This window comes from Pygocentrus nattereri, chromosome 1 (assembly GCF_015220715.1).
Source record: "Pygocentrus nattereri isolate fPygNat1 chromosome 1, fPygNat1.pri, whole genome shotgun sequence".
NCBI classification, from domain to species: Eukaryota; Metazoa; Chordata; class Actinopteri; order Characiformes; family Serrasalmidae; genus Pygocentrus; species Pygocentrus nattereri.
The window spans coordinates 17,323,966-17,340,157 of NC_051211.1; the positions used below are offsets into that span (position 1 = coordinate 17,323,966).

At 39.7% G+C, this 16,192-nt stretch overlaps 1 protein-coding gene across 1 annotated transcript; it reads right to left on the reverse strand.

Annotated features, from left to right (window-relative positions):
- On the reverse strand, window positions 1-11,455 carry desi1a (desumoylating isopeptidase 1a). The gene is made up of 6 exons (XM_017720628.2): window positions 11,170-11,455; window positions 5,893-5,914; window positions 5,698-5,767; window positions 4,065-4,174; window positions 1,550-1,672; window positions 1-1,174 (listed from the first exon to the last, which is right to left on the reverse strand). The coding sequence occupies exons 1-6, from the start codon at window positions 11,258-11,260 to the stop codon at window positions 1,081-1,083; spliced, it is 510 nt and encodes a 169-aa protein (XP_017576117.1). The 5' UTR covers window positions 11,261-11,455; the 3' UTR covers window positions 1-1,080.
- Between the last annotated feature and the right edge of the window lie 4,737 nt (window positions 11,456-16,192).

The window sequence follows — 16,192 nt, forward strand, 5'->3', positions numbered from 1 at the left end:
AAGTTAACACACCCTCTACAGAGAACACACGTCTTAATGTAATTACTGTTTATTTTCTGACTTTAACATACTGGAAAAAATAAACACATTAAACACATTTATTTTGTTCCAATATGTTAAACTGTTGAGTTACACTAATCCCAGTCTTTCTCTTCTGATACCAACTCCAATACCTGAACTCTAGGTATCGGCCAATACAGAGTTATATCAGGGCTTTTTTTCTAAAATTGTTTTTAATTCTGTACACCTCAATGTGTCCAACACGTGGCTGTAATTAGAGCAAAAGAGTAATAAAAATGAAAAAGAATGAAAAACAAAAATGAAGTATTACAAAAAACATGTTATTAATATGCTTCTGAATAATGCAACAGGAAAATAAACAGTAATTATAATTACAGTGTAAACATTTCAGTGCAGTAAAGTTTAGCTTTTGAAATATTACAGGCTGCTGCACTGCTAGCAGCTGTATTAGGTGTAAAATACCTCCAAATTGCAGACATGTCATTAGCCAGCATGAGTCCTTCTGCTTGTCTTGTTACATGACATTTAAATTGAGGGTTTTTAAAATGAGGCACCCTTATTATTCATTTTATATTTAACCAAATTATTCAAGTTATTAAGTTTATTAACTATAATTTTTTAGGCTACATGAAAATGATAGCGCAGTCCTATGAAATAGTTTTTCACTTGCAAAACTGATACAGTTCAGAGAAAAGTTGCTGCATGGGCTTTTATTCTGATGCAATTTGAGAGTTTTCTGTTATGTTTATAAAAACTTTTTCTTTTGTTTATCACGTTTTGGAAAAATGCACTTCAAACACTAATGCTGCTTAATCACAGCAATACGTGGCTGTTGGAGGCATGATGCTGCCATGGTGACAGAGTATCAGACTGGTGCATGAACTATAAAGTTCAGCACTAAAATTAGCAGAAAAATGCAATCTTTTAATGTGCTGTATTTAGAGGATGTGTTGACTTGTTTTCACATAGAGAATCAGCAAAACGTGATTTGACAAGGGGTATTCAAACTTTTGCATACGACTGTATCTGCTGAGAGTGTAAAGAGCCGACTGAAGAAGTTTAGCTGTGATTATTATGGCTGTTGATGACATTTCCACCTGGGGGTGCAATATGGATGGAGTCCAGGATGGGCCTCAAAACCTGACCAAACGGGCTAGATGGGCAAAAAAACAAAAACATAAAGAGATGTACAGGTTAGAAAATGAGAGCTTGCAACATCACACTCAGCTGTCTTCAGATGTTTATAACATGTTCAATTCAGAATTGGCATGTCATCACCAGAGATGCGTGAAAAGAAAATTCTGTTTCACATTTATTCCAATTAATTTATTTCCAATTCTAAATTCTTTACAGCCAAGTAGTCTGATTTTTATTAACCTTATTTAAAACTACAACTTGCACTGTGTGAGGTCAAAGAACACCAGAAACATTAACCAATTTCCAGTCATTTCTTTTGCCAAAATCACATTATGAGTAACATTATTTGCTCTTTAATGAATCAGATCGGCATTATCAGTTGCCTACTTACGTGGAGAGCACCTCAGATGGCAGGTCTGTGATGTAGGAAGGAATCTTCTTGCCTGTTAGAAACTGAGCCACTTCATTGGTGAAGGTGTTGCAGTTGTGCTCAAACAACCTGTACCGCTCCCCTCTATACACAGAGCGAGAGAGAGAATAATATTTTGACAACAATTAGTGACACTATTCTTTCGTAGCTCATAGACATTTGTACACTAGTTATACTAGCATCTGTAAATGCTGTACTTTAACTAGAGGTCTAAACGCAGGGTGGATGGGTAGGTTTCTGTTATGCTACTCAGCCAAGTCAGATAAGCCAAATCTGCCTGAAGGGGGAGCTACAGTGCAGCTTTTCATGCTCCATGAAACTTCTTTCCTTCACCCTGATTTGTAGCTCATGCCCTCAAATCTAAATATATTCAGGTGAGCTGACTAGCATGTGGATACACATGGCCACCAGATCATGTAAATCATGGAAAGAAGTTTTATTCAATTTTTCAGGCGTGGCCAGACCAATCACTAGAATTGTTTTAAGCCATCTTTAGGGCACACGCTTGTTTAATTAAGCATACACTGGTATGCTAAAGATTGGCCGCACCTCATCAAATGTTTCTTTGCTTTTCTAAGTAAAATGTTTTATTATACACATCTATAACCTAAGAATAGCTCAACTAGTTTGCATTTAAGTTTGTGTAGTAACTGAATAATAAGCCTTTGTATGTAAGAAGTCTGGGTTTTTAGGGGATAAGCCCAAAGTCTAGCTCATCCAATAGGAAAAAAGCTAAGGGACAGTCCTCATCTTTGGGCTTAAGTTATCTGGTTAACTGCAAAAAATTTTTTTTTGTGAAATACTTCCCTTTTTTAAGTTCTTGCTGGTTTTGGCTTTGATGGACCTCACCCGTATCTAATCTGTTGCCCCACCCTGTAATTGTGCACAGGTGTTTCATATTCGTTTCCCCTCCTGTATTTGTACCCCTTGTTCCTTGCCTGGCATTGTTGGTTCTGCATTCTCAGATTCTGATTTTGTGTGTTTGTGTGTTTTGTAATCTGTTCTGTTTTGTTCAGGTTTGTTTAATATTTCTTTCATGAGTCTTGTTTAGTTTTTTTTGTTTTCTTCTGTGCTTACTTCATTAATACCTTTTAGTCATTCAGATTAACTGCCTTTTTGATCATTCAGACAAAATTGAATAGGAGTTGTTTTTTTTTTTTCACCTCTATTATCCCAAAAATGTGAAACAAGCTTTTCTCTTTACAGTGTACTTTATATTAGCTATAACCATTGTGTGGTCTGTTGAACTTATAAGGTTTAAGAACTAAGCCTTTTTTTAAACAGCAAAAGCACAGCTTGGAGTGTTTTGCATGACGTGTGCACTGTAACCATAACAACACTGCTATCATAGAGTACATTACTCTGCGTTTCTCTGAATAGCTGAACTTAGTCACCTTTTGAAAACACTCTTTAAATACAAATCACATTCCGATAGCTTTGCTGATGTTTCCCACAGGATTGATGTAAAATATGTCCTGCCGGCTGAAGAAAAAAAAAACGCTTGATTTGAATCCAACCAATTACCTTATTTAAGTAAATATTAGTGACAGGGGAAACAAGCCAGATATTTTTATTCTTTTTGAACTCTTGTGCTAAAGGCAGAGGGTTCAGAATAGCTCAAAGCGAATGTTTTCTGTGTAATCACATATTGGATTCAGGTCAAGGTGAAAGCTCCTTTCAGAATGACCAGTACCTGCTTTTGCCTAATAAGCTAAAATAAAAAAATAATAATAATAATTTTTGCAAATTCACAGCTATGAATTTGTCTTGAAATCATCAGTGGAGCCTGTAGGTAAACAATTATTTTTTAAAAATCATTTTTAGGGCTTCTAATGACCCTGCAGATTTAAGTTATAGACCTAATCTAACACCTAAGGTTAAAGGTATGTGGGTTAAGTTAGTGTCAGAACTAAACTTTGTAAGACTAAGTTTAGACAGCCTTGCCTGCCAATTCAGAGGTTGCCTATACATTTTGCTGCTCAATATGGGTGCTAAAGCATGTAATTAGCGCTTTATCTTTGTTGTGTCTTCAAACTAGCTTTTAAGAGGAAGGTGAAAAACTCAAAAACTCAAAAAATTCAAAACTACTCAATTACTTTAGCTTGAAGATGCATTATTTAAGCCAAATTATTCATTTCTTTTAGCATAACTTTGAACACACTTTGCATGCTTTTCAAATTTACTGCTATTCATGTTGATCTCTTTGTTAATAAAATTATTGCTTATGATAAAGAAGTCAAAATGTCCATCTGTTCAAAATTTGGCATAGATCTTCTTTAGAGACCACCCATCAAGAATAATGACAAATAGAGGCCTTTTGAAAAACGCTGATTTCCCATCATTTATCATCTATCTTCTTCAGTCAGGGGGTGAAGCTTTATTGTGCTGAATCGTGCTTGGATCCAATAAGGTTATGCTTGCAGCTGTATTAACTTATGATTCTGTAAAAATGTAGCACACACTGACACACACACACCTGTATGTGGTCTCTCCGAGTGATGATAGGTAGTCCATAAAAATCTCTTCGGTAACCTCAGTGTTTCCCAACTCCACCACTGTATCTGGTGGGCCAAGCATTGTGCCACCCTGCAAACACAGCGCATGTATTACATCCTGCAGAAATACCATGAAAGAGGTAAGAGTAAAAAAGTTGCTGCTGCTATAAATAACCCACGCGACATTTATAGCGAGAAACATTTGCATGTGTTCAAAACACTTCAAGCCAGAAGACTTCAAGAAAGATTTAGATTCTGGACTTTTGAACAGCATCAAATCCAGACTGAACTCTTTCCGTGGACTCTCGACAGAAACAGAAAACTGAGGTAGGCTGTCTATAACCGAGAGACGCTGCTTTAATGCTGTAAAGAGAGCTTGCTTCACAACTTCACACATTGTTAGCTTCCGCTCAGCAGAGTCAGCTGAAATATTCTGAGCTGAATTCATTTTTCATTCATGGACTCCAGTGTGTGTTTCTCTTTCGCACTGCAGCTGCAGTTATCACTCTTCTATCACTTCCAACTTGACCTTCTGTTAAAATGATGCGGTTTTCTGGTCGCTTCAGAATCAACTCTCAAACTGTAAACGTGTCACTAAGCTCCAGTGGCAGAAGCAACTCATGTGTGCTTATTTTAGAGAAGAGTTTGTATTGTTCCATTTTCATTTATATATTTTCCAAAAATTATCTTCACTGTTTAAGTTAACTTTGTATTTTCATTACAATGAGAGTGACTTCCCTCGCCCACTGCTGGCCACACCTGTTCTGAACCCCAAAGCAGCCTAATACTGCTTTTAAACTTTTTTAAAAATCATCTAACATTTTATCCATTGAATCTCCCACACAGTGCGAGTTCCAACAATAAATGCTTTGTCCAGAATGAAAGAGCAGAGAGGATGATGGGTCAGTTATATGTATACATAGTCATCTTTCACCTCATTATAGTGCAGTTTGACACATTGTGTTTGATGTAAAGTATCAAAAATCTAAAATAGAAAAACCTAAATAATTTAGAATAATGTCACTGTTCACATCACATACATGCTGCTTAAAATTTCAGCACTTCCAACGTTAAACAAAGTACCTCATCCATGCTAAACTCTGTTAGCTTTTAACTCCAAACTCGTAGCTAGTTATGTATTTGGCCAAGTTGTTATGACTGCCTATTCTGTTGTGAGTTATAGGTTAGTGGATGCTTATTGATAGACTGTTACTGTTGTGTGTGAGTTTTAAGGAGTTGAGCTAGTCAACAGAAGCATCGTGCTGTCGTGAGGTGTCCTCTCTCTGTTTAAAACCTGTTCAAATATCTGGCAAAACACATCACCATACAGCACAAAAAAATCAAAGTCATCTTCCCCTTTAAGTTCACCAATAAATTACTGACTAATGTGTTTTGACCCTCACTGGGGGCTGTTACTGCGGTAACTTGGCTGACCATCACCGGGCACAGGCCTAATCTATACTTTAATTCATTTTCATACTCAGCAGACGTGATGCATGTCTAACAAAGCTATAACAACAAGCTGGTGGCAAATATAATGGTCCATTAAATCCAGTCCCTGAGCTTGTAGCTGTCTCAGCTGTAGTGCAGCAGAGTAAATGAGGGGAGGTTTACCGGGGGACAGCTGGAGATGCCCACGCCTCCAAAGAAGAACTCCTCTCCATACACCACTATGGAGGTATGCCTGCATGAGCAACAGTGATATGAACACAACACTTTAAACTATTATTACATGTTGTTACACCACCAAAGCAAATGCAATACAAAGGAAATTGGCTAAGAGACAAACTGCAGCCTGGCACAACTTACCAAATTCCATCAAGCTGCTTCCCTGTAAAAAAAAAAAAAAAAAATTGTTGACACCATTTAGGCAAAAACCATACGCTGATCAAATAGACAATAATTTAGACTGAAGAGAACCAGAACACAACCTTCCTTTGCCGTGAATAAGAAACATAAGTACTATCAAATCATCAGTGACCACTTGACCACAAGAAAGTAAAAAAGTGGTAGTAATTCCTCTGCCTTGTGCACCAAGACACTGCAGTCATGAACAGAAAACACCCAAAGCTGGTAAACATGTCAGCTAATTTAAATTTATTTATATCTAATAACGGTGGGTAGCGTTGTCGCCTCACAGTGAGGAAGGCCTGGGTTCAATTCCCCGGCCGGGTGACCGGGGTCCTTTCTGTATGGAGTTTGCATGTTCTCCCCGTGTCTGTGTGGGTTTCCTCCGGGTTCTCCGGTTTCCTCCCACAGTCCAAAGACATGCAGTTAGGCCAATTGGACATGCTAAATTGCCCCTGGGTGTGAGTGTGTGACTGTCTGTGTCTGTTTGTCTGCCCTGCGATGGACTGGTGACCTGTCCAGGGTGTATCCTGCCTTCCGCCCGAAGGATAGGTCTAGCACCCCCCCGTGACCCTGACGGAGAAGCGGCTTAGAAGATGGATGGATGGATGGATATATCTAATAAATGTCAGTGTAGATAGCATATGCCACAACATACAACATGTACAGATATTCACATTGCTGTCAAGGAGCTCTGAAGTCCCGTGAGTGTAAATGAGTTTCTTTTCATTTAGTTTTGCAACATCATTGCTGCCATAGCAACAGCTGGCAATGTTAGGTTACATTAAATGAAAAGTCCTTGATTCTGATGCTTCTAAGGTGTTCAAAAAAACAATCAGTTCATCTTTGAAGTGTTCTTTGGATCTCTTGCAAGAGATTTACAGTATTGTGGAAAGGTCAGCGAGCAAAGCACCCTTCAATTATCACATTTTCAGGAGATGTTTCTGGGAGACTTGATATAAGAATGAAGGGAAAGTTACAAAAATAAAATAAAACAAAAATAGTCCAAACAATGGTTCAAAGTACAAAAATAATTAAATAAAACTGAAAACATGTAGATCAGAAATGAAAAACACAGTTAAAAACTACAGATTAAAAACAATCCTGAAATTAAAATTCAAATAAAAACAATTATAATTTAGCAGGGTTTTAAACTGAGCTGAAAGCTGCTCAAATAGGAATGTTCCACAATCACTCCTCTAATGCTCTCTGCTAACTGGTTCCATTTAAAAGCAGCAAAGTAGCTAAACGCTGCTTCTCTGAGTTTAGTCTTTACGTTCAGCAGGACTGACTGGTTCCTAATGATCTGAGAGTTCTGCTGGGCTCATGTCACTGCAGCATATCAGATAAATACAATGGTCCTACACCATTAAGCAATTTATAGACCAGTAACAGTACCTTAAAGTCTATTCTGTAACAGACTGGCAGCCAGTGTAAGGATTTAAGAATGAGGGTGAATATGTTCACTTCTTTTACTCCTTCTTTTACTCCTAGTGAGAACTCAGCTGCAGCTGCATTTTGAATCAACCGAAGATCCAGGTCAGGTTTAGTCAGACGATCTTGATGTTCTTAAGGTGATTAAAATGCTGTTTCAGTAACTGCTTTGACCTGACTGCTAAAACTAAGACAGTAAGTAGAAGTATTAAGTGTGTTATTGCCAGAACTCCAGTATTTGTCTGGATTTGTTCAATTCCATATACAGCACACCTGATTTAAATCTGTAAATGACTGTTTAGGTACAGTAGGTATTAGATGGTAACTGTAAACACTGAATAGTTTGAAGAGAACTCTGGAAATGGTTAAAGGGAAATTCGTTCACAATTTGGGCATAATTAAACGGTTAAGATGTAAACAAAGTCATGGTGGTTTGATGTAAAATGTTCTTTTCTACAGAAACCTACAGAGTCAGATTTGTTCACAGTGGCGGTGACAGGAACCAGGCGTCCACCTCTAAAAGCTCTACATGAAATGTTTATAAATGCACTACCTAATGCATGAGACTTTGTTTTCCTGGTAGTTTTCAGATAAAGCTTTGGCCTAACCTTTTAATTAAATTATTCATTTTAATCCATTCATGGTTCAGGAATACATGTAGGGTGCTGACAGGCAAAATAGCCCCCAAAAGAAAATGCATTTTTCTGAGATTTGACACTATTTTACCACAAGCATTTGATATAAAAACTCAGAAGACATACTTAGGTGGTATTGGATAATAAATAAAATGGCTATATTTGTGATGTGGACATTGCAACCCCTGTTTCCCCTTCACTACCACTGTAAATATATCAGAGTCTGTAACTTTCTCTACAACAAGCCATTTTATATTAAACCACACTGAATGACTTCGTCTACATCAGAACAATTGAATTATGCAAATGCATAATGCAAATTTTGAAAGTTTGGTGGAATTCCCCTTTATGCTAACACACATCAAATCACAAAGTATTGTATATTTGTATTTATGCTGACAACACTATGTGTTTTTGCTATAATCTGACAATAACATCTAAATTAGTTATTAATAACATATTCTATCAAAATATGCTTCTTCTCTCATTGGTAACAAGGGTGGTGTTATGGTACTCATAGACCACAATTTGGGACGGTCCTGCTTTAAGGCATTCCCAGTTCATTCATTTTAATGTAAAGCAGTTAACTGTGATAGACTACGGCTCCACTGTAGCGATCAGGGTGCATTGATATACATATTTTCAGGTTTCATATGACGTTTGATTCTGAGCTCAAGATTCGATCTTTTTTTTAGATTTACTGTGTGAAAATGTTGTGATTTGACAGAGATATAATAATATGACTTACTACACAGACTGGCTAGCCTCAGATAAATAAAAACTGCGCCACCCTTTACCAAAGTACAGCAAAAATCACCCCTAGACTTTAACACAACAGTCATTTGAGTGAGAGTGCATGCATGATATAATCCCTGCCCTTATTACGCTGATCGGATGGATCCAGATGTCTATCAAATGACACGGCTAATGAGAGACACTCGAAACCGAGGGGCGTATCAGAAACACAACTTTACGTTTGATACACAGTTTCAAATTCAATTTTTTTTATTGTATTGGAATCATTCCACACTTAATATACATACTTACAAAAGATGGTTCTTCAAGGGTTCTTTAGCAAAGGCAATGGTTCTGTATAGGAACTGCCAAAGATGCAGTGATATGATATTGTTATTTTACTTAAGTTACAATATTCTTGCGATTATAAAGACACTGCAATATGCTAAGCATTGCGACTTATTACATTTTTTCAAACTGCAAATGCAACCACCAGGTTTTTGTCAGTAATTTCTCATTCTTACGTCACATTTTGCAGGTCTTTGCACATGACGTAGGTAATAGATATAGAACTGGAAGAACTGGAAGGTAGCTTTGTCAAACTAAGTATGTCCAGTTTTGTTTGGTCTTGTGGTTGGAGCTGATCTAACCTAGGCTTAGCCATAAACAAAGCAGTCAGCCTCTCGTTCGCCTCTTTCTTGTACAGCTTTTGTTTTCTGGCAGCTGAATTCTGGGGCACCAGAATATAACCGCTGCACCATTTAAGATGGAACAGAAAAAGTAGGTATATGAGAAGCTTAAAAACTCAAACAAGAAGCTCCCTAATACCCCAGTGAAACAAGAAGTTATGGGCGACCACCAAACAGGTTGTAGACCTATCATTTTCTGGTGCCTGAGGCCAGTAACTGCTGCACCATTTCAGGTGGAACAAGAAAATCTGAACAAGAAGTTGATCAATAGAAAGCAGACTACAGCCTTGATTGTCATCATCTGTTAACGTCATCTTTGGATGGTGGCGTATGAGGTGACCCCTCATGTTCATAGTATTTCGCTACTATTGTATTTTATTTTATTTTTTGAGTATTTTATTTTCAAAGGACATTCCTTGCAGATCACGTGTCCTATCCGCGTCCTTTGTCCTTCCGCTGACCTCACTAGACCTCAGTCCTCATCTTCTGTTCATATTTGCTATTTATTTAATATAATTTCAATATTTGGGATTTGTGCATTGACACAATATTGCCATGTAAAACATTGTGATAATATGCTGTATTGATTTTTTCCCCCACCCCTACTGAATGGTTCCTTGCATGGTGAAATGGTTCTTCAAATTAATGGAGAATGTGTTGTATATGGTTCTGTATAGAACCTCTTTGAAACTGGTTCTATATAGAACCAAAAGAGTTCTTCTGTTATTACAAGCCTTTTTTTTTTGGTTCTATACATACATCATTTTCAAAGAGGTTCTATAAAGAACCATAAACAACACATTCTCGGTTAAGCTGACGAACCATTTCACCATCCAAAGAAATTGATGGTTCCATTTCAAATTCATGATCCTTATTATTAATTAATCCTTATTAGTCCCACAATGGGGAAATTTCACCTCCACATTTAACCCATTCGTGAAGTGAAACACCACGTACACTCTAGTGAGCACACACACACTAAGGGGCAGTGAGCACACTTGCCCGGAGCGGTGGGCAACCCTATCCGCAGCGCCCGGGGAGCAGTTGAGGGTTAGGTGTCTTGCTCAAGGACACCTCAGTAATGTGCTGTCAGCTCTGGGGATCGAACCAGCGATCTTCCGGTCATGAGGCTGGTTCCCTAACCTCCAGCCCATGACTGCCCATTCCAATAGAACCATTCCCTTTGCTAAAGAGCCTTTAAAGAACCCTCTTTTTTGTGTGTGTATATTCAGTTTGGAGATGCAGTACAAATGCAATTAACATTAACATTTTCAAAAATCTTTACTGGTTTCTCTAATAAATCTGATTTACTCTTAAAGGGAGTCAAGTAGTGTAGTGGAGCTCTCAGCCATGGTCCAATCAGAGAGCCACCTGTGTTCCTTTCACTAGAGAACATAGGTTTGGTTCCTGTGTTCATCCAAAGAGACAGCAGTGTAGGCTACACACCTACATGTTAAGGTGGATCATTCAATTCCCTACGATAATAAGAATATTAATTTAAAAAATCATCCGTGTTACATGGCTGATGTTTCAGTTATACAGCGTGTCACAGTCACGCAAAAAAATGCAGAAACCTTTTTTTATTTGCTTAGAGTGACCAGACTGACTGTGAAATGAAGGCAGAGGTCAGCAGCACCGGTGCTGTTGCTCCATCCATCTATTCAGCGCCCTTATCGTTGATCACTGTGTTTTCCTCACCCTCGTCCACTAAGCACGATATGAAAATGCGCATTATCTTCACTCACCCAGCATTATAGGGCTCAGCTGGCGAGCCATCCCCCTCGACAGATCATAAATATAAAGCTGGACTGGAAAAGCTGTGCCGTTAGGATCCATGCTGTGTTTGTGATGAGCTGGTGAGCAGTTGCAATAAATACGCAGTCGGTAAAATCAACTACTTCTACACTCAAATGTCTGTTTTTCTCTGCTATCTGAATTAATGTCACTGTGGACGCCACTAACCTAAGGGGTTTATAAATAGCCTACTTGTATACGGTCATCAGCATCAGCCCTAGTGTCCGACTGAACGACGTTGCAGCACCCTCTGCTGTTCAGGAGTCAGGCAGCGGTTCTCTCTCTCACCCACCAGGGGGCGACAACACATATATATACATTTTTTCATACACAAGTTTTTAATTGGTTCAAATAATGGAAAACTTATGGAATCTTGCTCGCTCTTTGGAAATAAATTAGTTTGATGACATGTTAATGTTTCAAAATACACTGCTTTCTCCCTAGTCCAGTGCACATATGGAAACTACGTGACCAAAACATGTTGAAGTTAAAAAGGAGTGTTTGGAAAGGAGATTTTTTTTAGCAGGACAGCAGAGCCAATCAAAACAGAGAGCATTTACATATATCAGTCTTAAAGGCAAAAGAATAAGTATAGATAAAAGACAGGTTGGGGGTCATGAGAAAATGGTGAAAGATGGTGAAGATGGTGAAAGAGAAGCCAGAAGAGTGCGGCAGAGGCTGGTAGAAGGCCTACTCTGTACAGCTACAAAAGACCTCCTGATATCATGGCTGGATGGTGGCTATCACAGCGATTTAGCTGTGCCTAGCCCTGGAAGGAAAACAGCTCACTGCCCTGGTCAGCCTTCAAGCATCAACACAGTGCTAAACAGCAGAGGAGCTTGGGCAGGTGATGATGTGCAGAGCAGGCCCAGAAGCGAGCATTGGGAGAGAGACTGGTGTGCTGGCAATGCAGGAACAGGGGACATCATACTAAACAATGGCACAAGCATGAGCTGGCAGGGAAGCCAAGGCTACCCAGGAAGATCGGTGGCCAATGTGGACTGGGGGTCAAGTGCAGCATAAACGGCAGACAGCTCACCATCGACACAGGCACATTTCCCTGCTCTGACCAGACGTACTCCTACACACTAATAGGGGCATATCAGAGAGCTGTGAAGCAGCCACCCCCTAGCTCAGGTCAGTTACAAGTGGCCAGGTCCACCTGGAGAGGAGAAAGCAGCTCTTGGTCATCCTGGGGGGTCTGAGCCAAGTACACAAGTTCTCAAGTTCCGGCTCTCACCCATATGGGATGTGTGCATACTCGGCTAAGATTTCCTAGTGGCAGCTGGGGCCCTGCTCAATCTCTGGAAGAATTGCTGGGCTTGGCGATGGGACAAGTGAAGCTGATCACAGTGGCTAGCAGAGGAGCAGACAATTGAGGCAGTGCACACGAGCAGCATCCTCGCCAACAGTCACGTGCAGTGGACAGGGGCAGAAAGTAAAGGGGTGTGGAGAGGAATGCTGCTGCTGCTGCCATTAAACCCGGTAATGATGGACTTCACACAGTGAGCTGCAAGGAGTCCCGTTGTGCTCAGGAGGAGGATGCAGGGCTAAGACAGCCTCTCTGCTCTGGCGCATCAATCGAGAAAACAACCAGTGAGCTGCAGTTTGGCTGCCCACCAAGGTCAGAGGAGGATGGCACACCCAGGACAGGGTGTACCAAGGACTGGTGTGCCAGGAACTGTGTGCAGAGGACTGGGGGCATGCACTGCCAAGAGCGGGTAGTCCTGGACACTTGTGCTGCCTGGGATGTTACATGTTTCAGGGACTCTGTATTGGATTGTATAGGGCTGCATTTCAGAAGGTCACAAGGCTCTGTCCCTAACTCTGTAATGAGACAACTGTTGCTGTTGTTGTTGTGTTGTTGTTGAGTTAGTTTAAAGTCAGTATGTGCTATTTGTGTTCTATTATGGTGGACTGTTCTACCATAAGAAGAAACAAATGGCTTGAACTGACCTGCCTGCTCCTTAGCTGTTTATGCGCTTTTTCCACTTGTGTAAATAAAAGAGCACCTCTCATGGGCAGAAACAATGGCCTGAGGCTGAGAAATAGACTCCTCACCACTGGAGCTTGGTTTTCTGTAATGTAGAAATACAATACTCTGTCTCTGTGCTGGTTGTGGTGTTTAGGGCACTTGCTAATGTTGCTAATGGGTCAGAAACATCCCCTTTTTCATCTATCCATAGGTGTCACTGGTGTTTCCAATCCTCATTGGTGTTACACACAAGAAAGGTAACACCAGCAACACCAGTGACTTTTCAAATGAAAAATGCATTTTACAAAACGGCTGCTACAGAGCATCAAACCACATGTTGTCAATTATGGAATATCCACTAAAATATGTAATTTCATCCATTTGTATTCTATTTTTTCACAGTTACCTAAGAATAAAGTAGGTCACACCAGTGACAAGCATAATATGACATCATGAGTCAAATGGGAACGTTTCTGATAACTGAAAAGACACAGTGAACTTATCATGTGCTTTCCTTCATAGATCCTCAGAAAATAGGTAAAAGAAAGTCCAGTGATGTCAACAGAATGATTTTTATTTCAAAATAAGAGATTTTTTGTTATGTGGTAACACCAGTGACATGACTCCTGGGGACCACAGTTTTCATTATATAATTTAGAATATCTATTTGACATTTGGTTTCTTTGTGTCATTTAATTGATATATTTCATAGTCATATACAGATTACTGCAGTTAAAATAGCAGAAAAAATCAAAATATGGCACTTTACACATTGTGTGAGGACAAGCGCTTCTGTGGTGCTTTATTATTCTATGTGATTGATTTTATAGCCAATATTGCTAAATTGATAACTCAAGGTTGTAATTGTTTTATTTTAAAAAATATAAATTGTAATCGTAACATGTTTTTCAAGGGTAATATATCTGTAAAGGCTAGGGACACAAAAATGGACGTTTCTGTAGAATGACCCTAATGTTTACAGGGGCTGAGTAGGAAGAATTAAACCTGGGGGACCTTTTCTCCAAAATGAAGCGCAACAAGTTCAAATCTGTATAGAGATGTGCGATGTGGTGTTGAACATAAAGATCCGCTCTGCTGCTTCTCCGCTTTGCAAAACCTCCTCAGGGTTCCGACACAGATTTTTTTCTGGAATAGGTTCCACGTCTGAATGCAGGTGCTCTGACACAAAGATCAGCGGCGCAGCACAGTCGTCTACCAGAGTGTACTCTGTTTACAGAGCTCCACAAAGTAGTAAACAGAGTCCAGAGCCACAGACACACAGGGTCATACAAAGTTCAACTTGTTTTACGTTTTACAAAAATCTCTTGTGCTGTTACTGGAATAATCTTTGACTCTCATGCTGCTCACATGGACCACTGAGTGTACTGATAAAGTAAGAACCTGCTTTGTGTTTAACCTGAAGGGGCTGGTAACCTATTTTCTGAACTAGAATTAGGCTGGTCAGACAGCTAACAGGCTAAAAGATAGTGAACAGCCTACACAACTCCATCATTAACATCACATCTTTTAATTTAAGTACTTGTAGTGGGATTGCCCGTCAAACTGCAATATAAAAGTCTAAAGAATGTCACTTGAATGGATTACATGCTTCAAAAGGCAGAAGTCGTGTCAAGCCCTGGCTGAATCCCAAGCGCCTTACGTACTCGCTAAGTAGTTTGCTATGGGGTGGTTGTGGGCTAGAGGTTATGGAACCAACCCTGTGACCAGAAGGTTGCCAGATCAATCCCCTTGGCTGACAGTGCCCTTGAGCAAGGCGCCTATCCCCTGATTGCTCCCACGGGTGCCATGGATAGGGCTGCTTGCTGCCCCTTGTGTGCGTACGTGTGTTCTCTAGTGTGCATGTATGTCAGTTTTTCACTGCATGGATGGGTTAAATGCAGAGGTCTAATTCCACAGTGGGCTGATCATTTTGAAATCAATAGTTATGGAAGTTTTGAAATTCTAGCCTCTACAGCCAAATAGAGTACAATTTGTTGAGTATGGATGTGGCTGAATTGTTTTTAATGGCTATTTTTAAGCTTTATTATGCACAGTTGGGGTGCAGCAGCCAGTATTTGATTTCTTACATTGTGTGCCCCCGCGACCCTGACGGAGAAGCGGCTTAGAAAAATGGATAGATGGATGGACATTGTGTGCCACACAGGGAGCAGGGAGCAGGGAGCCATTTGAGATTCATCAAGGCGCTGTTGGATCGAGGCTATATAAGACTTGGGGTTGCAATTTGGCGACCAAAAAGTACTTGTAAAGCAAAGGTTTTTACATTAAACAGTGCTGTGTTACAACATGTTCATTGTTATATGACAAAAAGTTAAAAGTTTCATAAAAATGACGGCAGCCATGGGCGACCTAACCTTCTTCCCTTCTTTCAAGGGTCCATGGTTGCTTGGGAATGATACCACACCTAAAGGAACTACATTTCTTGGTGGAATACTTGTATATGTTGATTATTAATCATAATACTGTGGTTGGTGTAGTGTAGTGGGTAACACCTCTCCCTTCTACGCTGTAGATTAGGGTTCAATCCCCCACCTGGGTAAGCATCCTACACTACACCAATAAGAGTCCTTGGGCAAGACTCCTAATACCACCTTCACCTACCTGTGTAGAAGGATCACATTGTAAGTTGCTCTGGATAGGAGTGTCAGCCAAATGCTGTAAATGTAATAACTTAAATCCTATTCTAAAAATGTGTATTTAATCCTGTTTTATGTTGTCCGCCACTTCATAAAAGCAATAAGCCACGAGAGGCTGTAAGTTATTTGATCTTATCTCAGTGAGGGGAGTTTTAGGCACTCCGCTTCACGCCACAGCGACACATGGCCTTCAGTGGCTTACTGCTTTAAAATAAATTGCAGTGAAAATTAGGAAGCAGACAGGGCCAAAACAATCTCCAAAGTCCAAATGTTCCCTTTTCCAGTATATATCATTTTAAAATAGTTTTAGAAATGTACGGTATAAACTGGAACTCAACAGTATTA

Bases quoted from the DNA above. Each gene is read 5' to 3' on its own strand.
- desi1a (XM_017720628.2), bottom strand. From the start codon at position 11,260: ATGGATCCTAACGGCACAGCTTTTCCAGTCCAGCTTTATATTTATGAT. The intron at 4,175-5,697 runs GTAAACCTCCCC...CTGTGTTTGCAG, and splicing joins GCATCTCCAGCTGTCCCCCG to GGTGGCACAATGCTTGGCCC. The intron at 1,673-4,064 runs GTGTGTGTGTGT...CTCTGTGTATAG, and splicing joins CTCGGAGAGACCACATACAG to AGGGGAGCGGTACAGGTTGT.